This window comes from Mobula birostris, chromosome 1, assembly GCF_030028105.1.
Source record: "Mobula birostris isolate sMobBir1 chromosome 1, sMobBir1.hap1, whole genome shotgun sequence".
NCBI lineage: Eukaryota > Metazoa > Chordata > Chondrichthyes > Myliobatiformes > Myliobatidae > Mobula > Mobula birostris.
Window position 1 is genome coordinate 198,493,860 of NC_092370.1, and position 18,467 is coordinate 198,512,326.

General features: G+C 38.1%; 1 protein-coding gene across 1 annotated transcript in view; it reads left to right on the top strand.

Annotated features, from left to right (window-relative positions):
- The window catches only part of exoc5 (exocyst complex component 5), a 58,302-nt gene extending 55,514 nt beyond the window's left edge, over positions 1–2,788 (top strand). The window contains exon 18 of the mRNA XM_072268261.1: positions 324–2,788. Within this exon, the coding sequence (XP_072124362.1) occupies positions 324–512 (189 nt within the window). The 3' untranslated portion in view covers positions 513–2,788. The remainder of the gene's footprint in view (positions 1–323) is intronic.
- Positions 2,789–18,467: the final 15,679 nt, after the last annotated feature.

Sequence of the window (18,467 nt, forward strand, 5' to 3'; positions counted from 1 at the left end):
TTCACCATTCAAAGCAATTTTCACAACACCATTTGTCTTCTGTTGCTCTTTCCTGCCGTACCTCTCACCCATACTTTTTCCAGATAACGTAGGATTTTTCCCTTGACAGGCAGTAGTAAAAAAAAATTAGAAAATCACATTTTCTAGAATCTTTTCAGAAATTTAAAAAATTCTCTTCTTCCAATTTAGCCTATACCTTGTGTTCATTACCGAAGATTCATTCCCCAACCTCCCTACTCTTACCAAAGGTGTACTTTCCTATCTATAGAATTGCTGCTGCTATTTTTTTTCATAATTGAACTTTGTTTCTGCTTTCCTTGCAGATCTCCTTGGTGTTGCAACTTTTTGACAGGCTACATGCACTCTGTAATCTTCTGGTAGTAGCACCTGACAACCTTAAGCAGGTCTGTTCTGGAGAGCAGCTAACTAATCTTGACAAGAACATCCTTCATGCCTTTGTGCAGTTAAGGTCCGACTACAGATCAGCGCGTCTTGGTCGTCACTTCAGCTGAAATCCTTGACATCTGAAATCGGAATATAGTGTCAAAGCTTGATCAGGAGTTTTGTGCTTAGGCTGTTTGGATCTTCGGAAGCTTTAAAAGCAGGGTATGCCAACCCCTGTTATATAGTCATTTACAAATGTAATTGATGGGAAATACATGACTTCACTAAAGAGCAGACATTATTGAACTATTTCAATTGAAAAAGAGGCTACATTAATTCAAGCTAAATACAAGTAATATTTTTGCACAATTTATGCTCTAACAGTAAATTATCCAGAGCTGAACCTCTCAGAAGCCACTAATGTAATTCAAGTTTTGCATATATTGATACATTCATGTTTATAAATTCTATCAGGGAGGTTGTTGAAGCACTGACTATTAAGTTTAACTTTCAGTTCAGTAAACACTTGTTTAAGAAATGTATAATGTTTTATCCAGGTATAATGGATTTTCTTCCCCTTGCTGTACACAGAGGTAACATTATGTTAATGGTATACTTGTTTATACAGGATCAGCTACACAGGTGCATCTGCTTATAAAACATAGTTACTGGGATATTCTCTTGGACTGAAAGTGGGATGAGTAGTTGAGGACGATGCAGTGTAGCACGGTAATGCCATTCTTATGTAAGTTAATGCGGCAATTTTTAGTTATTAACGAGCTCTGCAGGTGGCGCTCCAGAAAATATATATTCCCTTTGCCATCTCTAAGGTTAATGTTATCCACTGTGGCAATAATGCATGATTACTGAAGGAAAAAGATGAAATGAGAATTTCAAAAGTCTTCAAACTGTAAGTTGCAGGAGGAAATGGATTGGGTTTTCAGTGTTGGTTCGTTTTAATCGCATTTGCCATGAAAATAAAACAAAGTAATTTCAACAAAACTCAAGTTGATTTTGTAGATTATTTATTTGTTTTTTGAATAAAATTTGATCTTCCATATGCTGGCATTATGATCATAAACAATTGGCTTGTAACTTTCACATTTTATAATACTACTTTTTGACATTGTACATTATGGATTTGTTTTGTATTTGACTGTTTATATTGTAATTATTTTATGTGCATGCATGCTTTGAAGCATTTTTCTTGAGTTAAGAGTAAAAAAAAGTCAAATCAGTAAGTGGAAAAACTGCAAAATTATTTTACAGATGGTAAAAGTGTAAATACTGCTTCATTAAACTGCCAGTGACCTTGTATACAATGTAGAGAAGCATTTCTCTTTATTTACTATTGTCAGTATTCCAAAATACTGTGCAATGTGGGGAAAGAGAATCAGAGAACCACAGAATGCTACATCAGCTACATTTCTTTCATTAGACTGTCAAGTTGAATCATTAAATAGAATTTGCTGGTAACAAATCCATATTGGCTTTCTCAATCCATGCTTCTAATTCTATTCCTGACTATTGATTTTATAACTTTTTCCACCATGTGGGTTAAAGTAGCTAATCTGTGGTTATTGTGGTAAAATATCTCATTTTGGTGCTATCTCATAGGCACCACCCCAAATCTTATAGATGCTTAGAAGATTATTGCCAGTTACTTTCCCCAGCAACATAGAATACATTTTATCTGCAAGAAGTGAATGTTTATTGTATTTACAGCCACAGCTTTCTTTGAGACTGCAGGTGCATCATCTTCCAGTTCAATACATTCTTGGTTGTATCACAGCTGTACCTTCTGTCTCCATGATTAGATATCCTTTTTGTTTCCGCATTAGCTCCACTACTATTCTTAAAGGCCTTGCCTGCTCTCATGCTTATAAGGACTTCATTTTGTGTTTGCTGCCCATCCTTGCTCTCTGCCTCTTGTTTTTTTTTATTCATTTCCCTTCAAGTTCTTGTAATCAGCCTGGTTGTCATTTTAAAAGCCAAGCTCTTGTTGACTGCTCATTCCTTCAGCTCCATTTCATCTTTTTGTTCATCCATAGAGTTTGGGCTTTAACTTCCTTTCTCTTTCTGTTTTAGGAACGCATTTGCTTTGTTTAGTTACTGTCTAGTTTACCTGAGTCAGGTCTGTTACAATATCATTGAAGGTGGCTCCACACCAGTTGATCTTGAAACGGTTTATTAGCCTTTCCTATAGCTGTTCCATAGATACTTGCTCCAGTTGGCCCAGCTTACCACCCAAAAACAAGTCCACCTTAAATTTCAGATGTGATGATGAAAAAAGTATGCATTTGTTATTTTTCAGTATATTTGCTCTTTGGCATGTAATCACTGGAATAGTCCCAGTGGTGTAATTACATATGTATTGTTCTTTAACTCTATAAACAGATAGCTTGATCATTCCAGGAAATTTTCTCCAGCATTGTATTATTACCCTTAATCGATATTGCTACTCCTTCACCTTTTTTCAAAGGTTCAATTTAATGTCAGAGAAATGTATACAGTATACATCCTGAAATGCTCTTTCTTCACAAAACATCCACGAAAATGGAGAAGTGCCCCAAAGAATGAACAACAGTTAAATGTGAGAACCCCAAAGTCCTCCCCCCCCCCCCAGCTCCCTCCTCCCGCACGTAAGTGGCAGCGAGCAACAATCCCCCCCTCCCTCCACGGCAAAACAAAAAGCACACCCGCTACCGAGCACAAGAGTGAGGTAAGCGATAGCAGAAACACAAACCTTGCAGTTACCCCAAAGACTATCGCAATTCATCTGGAATTCGGCAACCCACAGGTTTTCTCTCTCTCCCTAATAAAGGAGAGGGAGGTGTCCCCCATTTTCATAGCGAGCGGGAGACATAACGACCCGCTGGTTTACGATGTTAAAAATTTGGTTTCGTTGCTTTTTTACAAGCTCTGTGCCTGAAGGTTGCAAAGATCTCGGGTCTTTGGGCCTACAGCAAAAGATTTTCCGGCCTCCCCAATGACACACGAGTCTCCTGCCGTGACACTGACCCTCAATCCACCCGTCTCCAGAGCCCAGAGATCTTAAGGCTTCCGAACACTAGGCCACTTCTCAGGCTGACCCCTTGGCGTGCTGAACAATGGCCAGTCCTGAAATCCCAAGAACGGGTCCCATTCCCGCAAAGAACCGAAATCCATCCTGAACACTTTGTCCTAAAACTATTTGTAACCCATTGCAAATAGGATTATTTGTAACCCAGTGCCCTTCTTTTTCCCTCATGGTCTTTGTTATTACCATGACAACATAATGCCAAGCGGTTGATTAAATCCGCACCTGAATTACATTTTTCAATATGCTAAAGTTTGCAGAATTTGTAAGTGTATCTTTAAGACTTTATTGTACTCTCCCTTAATCTAGTCATGGCTTAAAGACTTTGTTTATTCTTGTGCTAGTTATCTCTCCCAATTTTTTTGTAACTTTCTTTTCTTCAGTACCATTTTCCTGTCAAATAAATTTGAGTGTTCATTCAAATCTGTTGAGATGCTTCCAAATTGCCCAGGATTAGTCCCATTGCTTCAGAGGAAATGTTTCACTTTGTCTGTCGCCAGAATTGAATACAGTAGTTTCCTTTTTAATTAGGACACATTGAGACCTGTACATTTTGGCCCAATGAAGTGGATTCCCAAGTAGCCTTTTTCATAGAAATTGTTTAAAAGGTATACTACCATTTAACTCAGTAATAAATTGTGTATTTAAATGAAAAATAAAACAAATTAGAACATTACATCAACTATAAAATTGTATTAATTCCTAATTATTGATGGTGGAATTAATCCAGTTTACCTGTAGGATGCTGCATTCTTTTGATTGACTATAAAGGAACAAAATCAGCATAGACATCCAGTGTAAACAATGGACTGCCTTCATATAATACTTTCGATGACTGCATCCTCCAAATCTTATTTTCATTGTAACATTCATGATGATTGTTGATACCTTCAAATTCTTTGTAGTGCCTAACTTTTTGAAGTAGTGAAATTGTTTCATTTTCACTCACTGCTGTTTCTGGCATCTCCAAGCCTAAGTGCTTGAAAACTCAAGAAACAAAATAGCTTTGAATTGTCTTGCTGTTTATTTCTCACCAGCTATCAGTGACATAAATCACCACTTTTTAAACAAACCCATGCAACTCATGTTATTTTAAAAAAATGCTTGCTCTAAGCACAGTGTAGTGTCTAGCAGCTACATGTTCATGCAATTGACTCTAGATTAGAAACTGTTCGGCAACAGTCTCCTGTCTCAATTAAGTGGCATAGTGTCCTAAGTAATCAAAGGGAATCCCGGCTATTTTCTCAATTAGTTTTTGTTCTTTAAGAGTTGGTCCAAATAAGCAGCTGCCACAATTTAACCAATAGCCTAATTAACCGGATTCCACTGTATTTATTGAAGAACATGTTGCCATCAGGAATCACCTGCACCATTTACCTGCTCTTGATTCTCTTCAATCACCTATTCCTTCCCTGAGCTGTAATGTGATTACCTAAAATGTGCCTTTCATGAAACACACAAGTGGACTGCAGTGACAGCAGCTATTCCTTACCCTGCAAAACTTGGGGCTTGGACTCCTCTAGTTGATACCACTTCTGGCACCTTTGGTTTTTAGGGCACATTAAATGTTCTGCAATTATTATGTGGCTTAGATGCGCATGCCAAGTGGTCTAGGGTATCTTGCGTTACCTCTGGGTTAATTTAATTAATGATAAAATTCTTTAAATGCTGTTGCTATTAAATTATTTTCTATAGTTACTAATTGTATTTGCATTTTTTAGATGGGGCCAGAATACAAGGGGGTCTAAAGGAGGCTAACTGCATTTGTTGTAATTCCATAATTAGCTGAAAGAAGTTGTTAGTAGTTATAAAATTCTAATATTATTCATTGTTCATTTGGGGGGAAAAAATCCAGAGCAACTTTGCTAAAGTGATTTGGTGAACATGGCCAAAACAGCTTTTTTTAAAAGGAAAAGCCAAATACACTGAGGTTCATTTGTATTTTTGGAGCCAGTCTATTGATTACAAGATGTAATATTTCACTGATATTAAAAGGTCTGCAAAGTAGGTTTAATAATCAACGTCTTGATGGAAGGGTAATGAAATGCATATTGGAAATTTGTCAGTATTGCCTTTGACATCATTAACCATGTAATAATTTAAAATCATACTTCTTAAATCTGTTCTGAGTTGTCCATGTCATTAAAACTTAATTTGCAGAACTATTAATTCTTGTTAGCTACTTGTCTAAAATGATACCTAAAATGGTTAACAACATGAAATATAGAATGGTTGTTTTACACTCAAGATTGAATGATTAAACTAAGCTGATCTTTCAAAATCACTATCTTTTGGTGCAAGGACACAGTTCAAGCTAGTCTTTAGACTGTGTGTCGCAATGCTACTGGCATCACTAACACAGTAAATACAAAAATGAATTTATGACAATGCAAGCTATCTATCCCTATGCCTTGTCTTCATGTGTCTCTCATTCAACTTAAGCTCTAAGTACAGACTTCCTTTTTACTCACAGGAGCCAAACATCGTCTTTCACAATACAACTGCATGTTTGTTACCAAAGTAAGCCTAAGTTGTAGTCTATCTGTTGATGGTCAATCCATTCGAAGATTTTTGGATTGGGGTTGAATAACAAGAACTTTGAAGGACATCATGTTTCACCGGGATCATCTTTCAGATTACTTGGTAAATATTTAGTTTTTATTAATTTACCTATAATCTGATTCCCTTAATATCTAACAATCTGTCATCTGTATCTCCATACTTGGTGACGTTGCTTCCCTAGCCCTCTTGGGTAAAGAACTCCAAAGACTCACAACCCCTGGAAAAATAAATTAATTCTCAACTCTGTTCTGAAGTAGCAGCCCATTATTTTGAGACTGTGACTATGGATTCTAATCATTCCACTTTGGAGAAGCAATTCACTGCATCTAACCTGTAAAGCCCCAAAAATCCTTTGAATGTTTCAGTGAGATCATGTCTCAGTGTTCTAAATTCAAGACTATAATCCTAATTTGTTTTAATCTCTCATCCTGCCCATATTCCTTAGAATCAATCAGGTGAACCTTTGCTACACCACCCTTTTGTATAATATTCTTGATGCAGTTGGAATGTCACAGTTACATGCTTGTAGACTGTGGTAATGGTGATTATTTGTTTTCATTTTTGAAGCAAGTAGTTCTAGCCTACAAACTAAATTATTTTGACTAACACTAATTATTATGAGCTGTTGTATTGGCAGTATTGAAGCTACTTCTGACCTTTTTCCATGAATTGTTTCTGCTGATGAATGCCATTAAAGCAGATGCTTTGTTGTTAAAATCTTTATCTTTGTCTCCATCGGTGCATATTCTAAAGGTATGCCTGATATCTTTAGAATCCCACTGACATCCAAGATGTCCTCTTTTTTTCAGAAAAATGCTGATATTACCTCCTCCACTGCTATCAATGCAGCTTGCACCTGCATCAGCTCCATTTCCCGCACATCTATCTTCACTCCATCTCCCCTGCTCCCCACCAGTCTCTGTCCAGGCACTTACCCCTGCAACTGAGCAAAGTGTTACACCTGCCCCCATTCCACCTCCTTTACTGCCATTCAGGGCCCTAAACAGTCCTTCCAGGTGAGGCAGTACTTCACATATGAATTCATTAATTCATTTATTGTATCCAGTGCTCCCAGTGCAGCCTTCTGAACATCAGTGAAACTTGATGCAGACTGAGAGGTCGCTTTGTTGAACACCTTTGCTCCATCTATTGCAACAGCCAGGTCTCCTGATAGTCATTTTAATTCGACTTTCCATTCCCACAGTGACATGTCTGTCCACAGCATGTCTACTAGCACATTTGGCCTGATGCCAGTTGGAGGAGCAACACCTCATATTCTGTTTTGGTAGTTTCCAATCTGATGGCATCAACATTTGTGGTATTTACAGCCCTCTGTTCACCCTCCCAAAACGTTTTCCCTTAACCCTGTAGCCTCTAACCCTTCCTTTTCCCCTCTTCCACCTGCATGAATTGTCCATCACCTTCCACTTTCCCTTTTAGGTTCCTCATCTCCTTCTCTTTATTCCATGGTCTACAATCTCAGATTCCTCCTTCAGCCAATTAGCTCTTCCACCTTGCACCTCTCAGCTTCTCTCATCATTCCATTTTTCTCTCACCCCCCCCCACCTTGATTCACCTATCACCCTTTCCTTCATGCTTCTCCTCCCCACCCTTTAATTCAGGCTTCTGCCCTATTCCTCTCCAGTCTTGCTGAAGAGTTTCGGCCTGAAATGTTGACTATTCATTTTTAACCATAGATGCTGCCTGACCTGTTGAGTTACACCAGCATTCTGTGCGAATTGCTCCAGATTAAAGGCACCTGTAGTATCTTAAGCATGTGAAGTGTTAGATGCTTTTTTTTTGCTTGTTTGACCATTCAAGATGTCTCACATGGTTTCCTCATCTGCGTACCACCTTTTGTACCATCTTTCTGAGATAGATCAACTTTCATATTGTTCTCTGCTATTAAATGCCTTGCTATCTGTCTGATGTTAGTTTTCATTAAGTGCTAGGAAGATTAAAGACTCTGTCTTTGAACCCGTAACATAGAATCTGTATGTTTTCTGCCAAACAACACACAAAATGCTGGAGGAACTCACCAGGACAGAATGATTCTCTGTTATTCAGCCAGTGTTTCCAGCTGAATAAGACTGCAATGGTAATAAAACCGAAAATGCTAGGAATGCTCTTAAGGTCGGGGAGCTTCTATGGGGAGAGAAACAGAGTTGATACATTGAAGTTACTGAACTTTTATCAGAACCAAGGTTATCTATAGCAATACATACAAAATGCTGGAGGAACCCAGCAGGTCAGGTAGCATCTATGAAAAAGAATAAACAATTGGTGTTTCGGGCCGCGAATCTTCTTCAGGACCAAAATTTATCGTTGGAGTCACCTGCTTATGATCACACTTAAGGAATTTTCTTTTAACTCCATTCCCTAATCTCTTCCCTCAACTATTGTCCTATTATTTGTGCCTATGTTGTAAGCTGGTTTTAGAGTTTGGGTGAGAATTTTGATTCAAAATTTGAGAATACAACCTGGAACTAAATGTAAGTTCCAGGAATTGTGGACTTTTGTTCTGAGGGGGCCTACATTTGAAACCATGTTCTCCATCCATTTCGTAATGCATAGAGCTGTCAGAACATGGAATGCCATGCTAGAAGTAGTAAAGAATGCAAAATCTTATGCATTTGATCGGAGAGTGAATGATTATTAACAGGTAAAGCCAGCCGTTGAGGTGAGGAATAATAGGTCCAACAGGTTTTTATTTTTTTTACACACAATCACATGTACTTGCTTTAAATGCCCTGTTTTAAATATATGTTCAAAATACAGTGATATCTATTCACTGTACTGTGATTTTGCAATATTTGTAAGAGACCAGAAGAGGACTGCACCTCAGTACTCCTTCATTAACTAACCCAGCTATACTTTAGAGAACTGGATTATAGAACAGTTGCCTAGCTTGCACATTGGATCTTTCTAATCTGGAGAATTCACAATGGATTCTGTCACTGAAAGGCTCTTGAAATGGATTGGAAGAGATTTGCTAAAATGCCTCTGTTAGCAATTTGTGATTTAGCCCTTATTCTATGATACAAGGTGAGGTAAATGGGAGAGGGAAGTTGGATTCCACTGCAATATAGTGGCTATTCATGCCACTACTCCTTCAGATAAAGGATAAGTAGGCCAGTTAGATCTTTTTTATAACAAAACCAGTAGGATCTTTGATGTGTTGATGGGCCTAAACTGACACTCCATAAGCTCTTGTATCCTTTTTGAGTCTATGTTTGCTTTTCATCTAAAACTGGCACCTTGGAAGATTTACTCTGAGTTCCCTTTGCCTTAGCCAAATAAATCTGTGTTCCATGATTTTGTGGTTGAATAACTCTCCCTTTAAGGCAAGGAAATAACAATGACTTGTGTTCTCATCCAGATTCCTGCCCACGTTGTGCTGGAATTTCATTTGACTTGAGGATTACCGTCACTTTAAATGCAGCACCTTGCCCAAATGAGAAGATTCTGTCTCTTTGGTCTTTACTAAAGCTTTAGACACCCGAACTTCAAACAGAACCTGGCAGTTTTGCTGGTCAATTATATCATGACACTTATTTTCCAGGAAATATTGCTTCTTCCACTTACAATCACTTATCAGCATATAAAGCTTTATTTGTGTTAGTCAAAAATTAAGATATATAAGAAGTCTTGTTACTCTGCAAGCATTTATCAAGTAGTTGTATTTTTATTAAAATGTTTATATCACTAGGAAAATATTGACATATAATTTTGGGTCTGTATTTAAATATTTTTCACTTTTGTCCTGGAAAGAATAAAATATGCAGGTGATGCTTGATATTCTGCAACCATATACAGTAGATTTGCTGCATTTCTGAAGGAAGCATTCATAATTGTTCATCCTGAGCTTTAGCAAGCAGGGATGTGTTTTTGTATTTAAGCAAAATCTGTTTGTTTATTTATTTGGAGATAAAGGGAAGAATAGGCCCTTCTGGCCTTACAGCTATGCTGCCCAGCAACTCCCAACAATCCCAGTTTAACCCTAACTTAATCAGAGGACAATTTACAGTGACCAGTTAATCTACTCAGTACACCTTTGGGCTCAGGGAGGAAACTGGAGCACCCAGAGAAAACCTACGCATTCTACAGGGAGGTTGTACAAAGACTCCTTTGTCAGAAAATGCTGAGATTGAACTCTGATGCCACAAGATTTGTGCTAACTGCTAATGTGTAATATACAGAATAATTACTATACTTACTGCATTTCTCTTGAAGTAGGGTTATCACTTCATTCGATACTGGGTGCCAGCTGGACTCCAGCTCAGCTCAGTCCGACAAACTCTGCACTGAAAGTAGGAACACAGCAGGCCAGGCAGCGTCTATAGAAAGGAGTAAACATTCGATGTATTGGGCCTTCATCCTGATGAAGCCTGGCCTGCTGAGCTTCTATGGCATTTTGTTTGTGTTGCTTGGATTTCCAACATCTCTTGTTTGAAAATATGGAATAATTTAATTCTATCTTGTTCCCTTTTTTTTATAAAATTAGAGGTGTAGGATGGTCATCAATTTTGTACAGCGTTCTTTCCGATTTTAAAAGTAATATTTTTTGTATGTACAAATTCTATCTAGTTTAGAATAACATCCATTTTGTAATGTGCACAAAACAATTTGTGAGTATTCTATATATGCCGAATACTTATGCAGCATGGCTATATTAATGCTGCACGATATTGAAAGCGTGAGTAATCATTACTTGAGATTATCAAAGTTTGGTAGGCATTCCATGTATTAGTACACAGTGCTCCAAATTCACATTTCACATGTAATTTCACATTTTAGCCATAGATGGCATACTTTGATAACTGCTGTAACTTCTAGTACATTTTTTCAATAAAATTTAAAATTTCTATGGTATCTCTAATAATAATGTAGATAGCAGTTATTGTGAGTGAATTTTAACTTCTCTAGTGGTTTAAAGCTATTCCAGTTTTTGTTACCTACTAATCACTATCTATGGTACCTCCTGCAGCTATAAAATAAGTAATATAATTTCATAACCTGGAAACATCGATCAAAAAATAAGTATTGATGGAATCCTTCAGAAAGATGGAATAGTCACTCAGTTCTTAACATTTTAACTTAATCTTAAAACTTTAAATACTTAACAACCCACACAAAATACTGGAGGAACTCAGCAGGTCAGGCAGCTTCCATGAAAATTAATAACCAAGTAGACTTTTTGGGCCAAGAACTTTATTCAGGATTTGCCTGAAACATCTACTGTTTATTCATTTCCATAGGTACAGCCTGACATGCTGAGTTACTCTAGCATTTTGAGTGCGTTGCTTTGGATTTCTAGCATCTGCAGTATTTCTTGTGTTTATACTTTAAATACTTACAATATATGCCTGAAGCATTGGCATAATGGCTGTTGACTTACTGTCAATGAAGCAATTGATGGCTCTAGGCCTGAAACTGATGAAGTTCAGAGGATATGGGGGATCTTGTTGAAACCTACCACATACTGGAAGGTCTGGATAGAGGATTGGAGAGGATGCTTCTATTAGTATGAGAGTCTATTATCTGAGGGCCGATGCCCCTTTAAAATTAGGATGATGAGGAATGTTTTCAGCCAGAGGCTGTGGAGGGCCAGTCACTGTGTGTATTTAAGATCTAAGGCTGAGATTGATAGTTCTTGATCAGTAAGGGGATTATGAGTTATGGGGAGGATGAGGTTGAAAAAAAATCAGCTATGATTGAATCGCAGGTCAGACTTCATCGCCCAAATACTCCTATATCTTACGGCCTTAACTGTGCTAAGAATTTGAGTGTGAAGTGTAAAATTTAGAGGCTGTGACAAATATCAAAGGATGACCCACAGTGTGCTTTTTTAAAATCATGCCTCCGCCTTCATTCATGTCTGAATTATATAAAGCAACACATTTAAAATTCTTTAAAATCTGTTAACTTTCAGAGAATACTGGAGGTGCAATTGAAAATGTTTCCTATTTAGATGCACCCAAGTACCTCAGCAAGAATTTAATGTCAGTCTAATTTGACTATTATTATCCATATTTATATAAAACACAAAGAATAGGGGCAATGGTATGCCATTCAACAAAATCATCATGATCTTCTACCTCAATGTCATTTCACTGACCTATCCTTTTATCTCTTGATTCCTTTAATATCTAAAGATCTATTGGTTTCATTCTGAATGAAGTGAATAACTGTTTCCTCAGCCTTTTGGGTAGAGAATTTTCAAGATTCACTGCACTTTGAAGAATTTTTTTCCTCTTAGTCTGGCATACCCCCACCCCTGAATTTGTGACTTGAACTTCTGGTAATAGATTCCTGAACCAGAGGAAGTATCCTGCCTGCATTCACCCCACTAAGCCCTTGCATGTTCCGGTGAGGCCACTTTTCATTCATCTGAACTCCAAAGAATCTAGGCTCCGCTGTGACAGACTTGAATCTTTACTTCACCCTTCCCTGGGAAATGTATCCAATTTTTAATAAATTGATTTCTTAACCAAGATGTGTTGCTTTTGAAAGTTTTTTTATTATACAGTATAATTTTCAGTTTACCCAGTGCAGATATTATATAAGCAGCCCTTCACCTAGAGTTATTTCCCTGGTGCATAGGTTAAGGAATAATCAAGGTTTTCAAGATATGGAGGGTAACTGATTACAAAGAGAAATTATTCATTATTTCTACTATTTTAGAAGCGCGCAAATGGGTGATGTGTTTGCAAAGAAGTTAAGAAATGCTTGTGTACAAGAATAGTAAGAGTTGAGAATACTCTAATACTGGAAATGCTAAGTTGGTCAGCAGCATCTATGGAAAGAGAAACAGTTAATCCTTCAGGTGAAAGACTCTTCATCAGAACAGGGAAGGAGAAAAACAAGTGGATTTTCATGTTGCAGAGAAGGTGGGCAAAGAGATAGGTAGATAGTACAAAAGGAATATCTGTGCTAGCATGAAGCCAACTCAAAGAGGTTAGTGGAGGTAGCTGAGCCACGTCTTTAGATTTGGTGACTTGGTGTAGAGAATGCACCAGGCACCTGTGCTTATGGATATGTCTTTAATGCTAGTTCTTCATCCGCACCCTAGTTAACCTTGTGCTTTATTTGTTGATTGGGTATAAATGCAGTTTTGGCTTTTAAGGTGCCTAATACTTCTTAATACACATATGTATACTGGATGGTTTAAAAAGGTGGGACATTTAGGGATGAGAAATTGTACAAAATAGGAAAAAATGATTTGGAAGCCAACTGAGGAAAGAAGCAGTGCAGGATCTAATAAGTGAAATGGAAAATGGAGAGAGTTTCAATGAAAGACCATTGGATAATAGTGAATTATTTTCTATGCGGTGGTGTGCTGGGGCAATGGCATCAACATGGGTGATGCCAACATGCTCAATAAACTGATTAGAAAGGTGGCTCTGTTATAGGAGACAAACTGGACACTCTGGAGGCTGTGGTAGAACGAAGGACCCTACGGAAGATCCTGGCAATTCTGGAAAATGTTCCTCACCCTCTGCATGCCACCTTGGCTGAACGGAGGAGCACTTTTAGTAATAGACTAAGACAACTGCACTGCTCTAAATAGCGCTGTGAGGTCATTCTTACCTGTGGTCATTAGGCTCTGTGAGTCAACCTATAGCTGGGGAAATGATGACCCCCCCCTCCTGTTAGACTGTTTGAGGTAACTTGTTTCTTATTCTTTATAGCTTCTCTTCTAATATTTGTATATTTGTGCACTTGTAATGTTACAGTGACACAATTTTCCTTTGGGGTCAATAAAGTATCTATCTATCTACATATCTATAGAGAGAGAGAGATAATAAAAAATATGAAAAGGGTCAGCCGGAAGTCAAAAGTGAAAATGCCCACATGGAAAGTAACCAATTTCTGTGAACTATCAAGTGATTCCGCATACCGAAAAGAACAAAAACTGACTGAGAGAAATAGCAAGGCTAACCCTCGAGGAGATACTTCAGGTCAAAAGTTCAAAGGTTCATTTTATTATCAAAGTATGTATGCAGAATACAACTCTGAAGTTTGTTTTCAGAGTTGTATTCTGCTTACGTACTTTGATAATAAAATGAATGTTCCAAAAAGGAGAAAAGTTAATCACCTGAAACTGAGGGTCTCTGGATGAACAAAATAAATAAAGTTAAAGTGGTACAACATAAAGTTTATAGCAAATATGGAATTACTTACTTACTTTATTTTATACTTTATTGTCGCCAAACAATTGATACTAGAACGTACAATCATGACAGCGATATTGGATTCTGCGCTTCCCACTCCCTGGATGGAATACCGTAGATAAAATTGTTATCACAGAGCGCACTACGGAAAGAAGAAAGCAAAAAAGAGCAAAGAGGGTATTAGTGAAATTATACAGATAACAAAAAGAGCATTGTTTCCTAAACATTAGGAAGGTTAGAAGAATTGTAGGACAATTAGAGGAAAAACAAAATTTGAATCAGAATGCATGTTAATGAATGCATACTATGCTTCTGTGCTCACAAAGGGACAGGATGTTGTTACAATAGTGGAAGAATGGTGGAGAGTTATTTTAAATTAAAAATGGAAGGTATCAAGGTGCTAAATGTTAGCATCTCTCAATCTAAGCAAGTCACCTAGTCCTAACGTGATGCATCTATGGTGACTGATAAATTTATTTATATGTTTAGAGATACAGCATGGTAACAAGCCCTTCCAGACCAATGAAACTCTGCTGCCCAATTACGCACGTAATCAATTAACCTGTATGTTTTTGGATGTGGGAAGAAGCACCTTGAGGATACCCACATGATCATGTGGAGAACATACAAACTCCTTACAGACAGCGGTGGGAATTGAACCTGAGTAGCTGGCACTGTAATAGCTTTATGCTAACTACTACACCTCTGTGCCTCACCAGCACAGAGTGTGCCCTTTACAAATGCTAGGATAGAGATACTAAACAATGTGAATCCACTTTCTTGATCATTTTATCAGTGCTGCTAGAGGACTGTAGGACTGCAAGTGTTATATGAAGGCAGGAGAACACAGGCACTGGAATCAAGAATGAAAAGCAGAATGCTGGGCAAACACAATGGGCCAAGCAGCATCTGTGGAGCTGAAAAGCATATCATGTCAGAGCTTTACACAAAGCATAGGGGCTACAACGTTGAACAGGTAATCAGCTTTCATCACAGCTCTCATCAGAGGGAATATCCATTATAACAGTTGTCTACAAATCCATGGCAAACTGTTCAGTTATGAAGGTGGAAAATTCTTGGAACATGATGAACAAATTATGATAGCTGGCTGCTTATTTGGTGGGTGCCTTTAATATGTACTGTATCTGGTAGCAAACAAGCCACCTTTTTAGGAATTAATCACCTTTGGTATTGAGAAAGATGCCAGGCTGTTGGTGAGCATAAGCAGTGTGGGTTGATGGCTCTTTAAATGCTGATGAGACTTACAAATATGAGTTTCCTTCCTTGCATTGTGCAATCAATTAAAAACGTGATATAAAAAAAACTAAACAAACTGCAAGAATTTTATCTGTTGCACCTGAGGGTCATCCCAAGACATAAGAGTTGAGGGACTAATGATCTTGTTTGCTGGAGCAAATGATAGGGTTCAGTGCTACCTCTAAAATTTAAACTCTTCATCCGTTGTTTTCCATGAGTGACTTCTGAAGACTCTGGGCCTCCAGCACAAGTCCTCCTTTCCCTCTTCTTCCTCTTGATCCTGCAATTTTTTGTTTTGTCCTCCTTCATTGTCCCACTAATATTTGGACTACCATTAGTGAGATAAGTTGATTCCAAAGTGGATCAAAAAAGTACAGCAAAAATAAATACCCCTGATACCTGGGATTTACAGCGCATGCTTTGGAGCAGATGAGCAATGAAAGGTTCTAAAGTTGAAGGTACTGAAAACAAACAAACCAGAAAGTAGCTCGGGTTAGCTTAACAAATTGTACTATTGTACACCCAGAATGTTTAGGAATAGCCTGAACCAATGGATTCCTGGTTGGTGAACATTGCTCGCCATATTAAACACTTGCAGGATTAATGGCTTGGCAAATGATTGCCGTGCAGTCCAAATGTTAAGGACTTTCCCTTCCTTTCTACTCCGTGGCTTCTGTGCTCTGAAAATACCAATACTTCAGCTGATAGCTAGGGAATTCAGAATCAGGTTTAACATCACTGTCCTAATGATGTGAAATTTGTTGTTTTGCACCAGCAGTGCAGTGCAAAGACGTAAATGTACTATAAATTACACAATAAATAAAATGTACAAGGAAAGGAGTAATGAGATGGTCTTCATGAGTTTATTGACCATTCAGAAATCTGACAATGGAGGGGAAGAAGCTGCTCCTGAATTGTTGAATCTTAGTCCTTAGGTTCCTATACCTCCTGCCTGAAGGTAGAAAATGCAAAAAGGGGCACATTCCTGATGGTGAGGTTCCTTGGATGCCATCTTCTTGAGGCACCACCTCTTGAAGATGTCCTCGATGGTGCGAAAGGTTGTGCCCATGATGGAGCTAACAAAGTCTACAACCCCTGGAGCTCAAAGGTGTCTTTAATAACATAAAACTGATTGTTGTATCAAGCATAGAAAAGCCAGTCTGCTTATACAGAACATGAAATGAAAAACAGCAGTCCTGTCAATATGTCATAAAAAGTTGCTGCCTCTTTTCACACGCTAATTAATGTTGTCGAGTTTGATTTGTATTTATCACAGATGATAAATTTCTTTAGAGAGCCATCTAGTTCAAGGAGGAAAATTAGTACGGAGTGTAATGAATGTCATTGTATGTCTGTAATTCGCATAGAAAATCCTAATGTGGGTGTTGTAGGGGATTAAAATCTTATTTTGCAGAGGAAACAATTTGCATAATCTCCGAAACATGTCAAAACAGCGTCCAGATCCATTTGGCTGAAATAAGTTACTGAGATCGGGGCCGAAAATAAAGGATGGCCTATTATCTAGAAGGCATGGATCAAAAACATCAATAGGTGTTGATGAACGATAAAGTGGAGCTCGGTGAGAGTGATTAAAGGAAATCAGATGCCGAAATGCTTTACATGGGTACTGTTGAACTGAAAGAATAGGGCACTTTATCACGTAAGTGCTGATGTAGGAGGGTGGGTTTATTGTACCAGAGTGTGGAAGGGATGTATTACCCAATGGAAAGATGCAGAAGTGCAAACCCAGAATGACTAAGGTGAAAGAAAAATATTAGGAGCAATTATGTGAACTGAATTTATGTTATTTAAATGGTTTCCTTTCAAAATTCTTTTGGGGAACAGTTGGCAATTCCATCTGTAAGCCCAAGCAAACGGCGAATGATCACATGTGTGTCTGAAAGTGTAAGTCTTGAATTTCAATTGTCACTGTTCGCCAGTGATTCCTCTCTCAGATTCTGCATTCTTCAGAGCAGCTGTGGAATGTGAGTTCTGCCAACCCTCCCATACAAAGTCGGAAGTCTACTCAAAAATTTCTCCTGCAGTTTGGCCGTAATGCAGTGAGTTTTCCCATATTTTCATTCAAAAACAAATGTGAATAATTTAAACGAGCAGAAGTATTTGATTATCGTTATTTAAATATTTTAGTACTTCACTTTGGTTTGACTTTTCCCTTAAGTGTACTTTGTAATTGTTTGCGGTGTTACTGAATGTCAGAAATCTGCTTGGTACATTTGCCACCAGCTAGACGGTGGCCTAAGCTTGGCCTCTTTCGGCAACCCGTATGGTTTGATTTATGAGCAGAAGGGTCCTCAGCGTTTTGAGGCCTTTTCACTAAAATGGGAGCTTGTGTACAAGAGAAGTGCAATATCCTTTATGCCACTGGGTTGTGCTGAGTGGGAGGGATTCATTGTGGGTTGGCCAATGTCAGATTTAGCTGGTTCATATTGGGTGCCGATCTGGGGTACAGCTGAGATACAGGTCTTACAGCTGTTCTAGATGCCAATGATCTAGTATGTTTCAGATTCATTGTGGTATCCAGGTTAACAAGGAAAGCTGTTATGGTGGAATTAAAGATTTCTCTTACATGTAAGTGTTTGTATTACATGAACTAGACTCAACGGAGCAATTAAATTAATAATAACATCTTTGCATTGTTGACCTTCCATTCAGACATAATATTTGCATATAAAGTGCAGCTAAAGACATGTATATTTTATTGTACGAAGACAAAGGAGACTACAGATTCTGGAATGTGGTACAAACACACTGGGAGAACTCAGCAGGTCGAGTAACATTGGTGGAGGGAGAAATTGTAAGTTGGCATATTGAGCTGAGATCCTGCAGCAGGCCTGAGAGGAAAGAAGCAAAGTTGCCAGTATATAATGGTGTGAGGGATGGGAGAAGTGAAGAAACCTAGGGAGAACAGTGATTATGGGAGAACGGCTGGGATGTGGGTTCCTGAAAGTGAAAAGTTCAATGTTTATACTGTTATGTTATATCTACTCAAC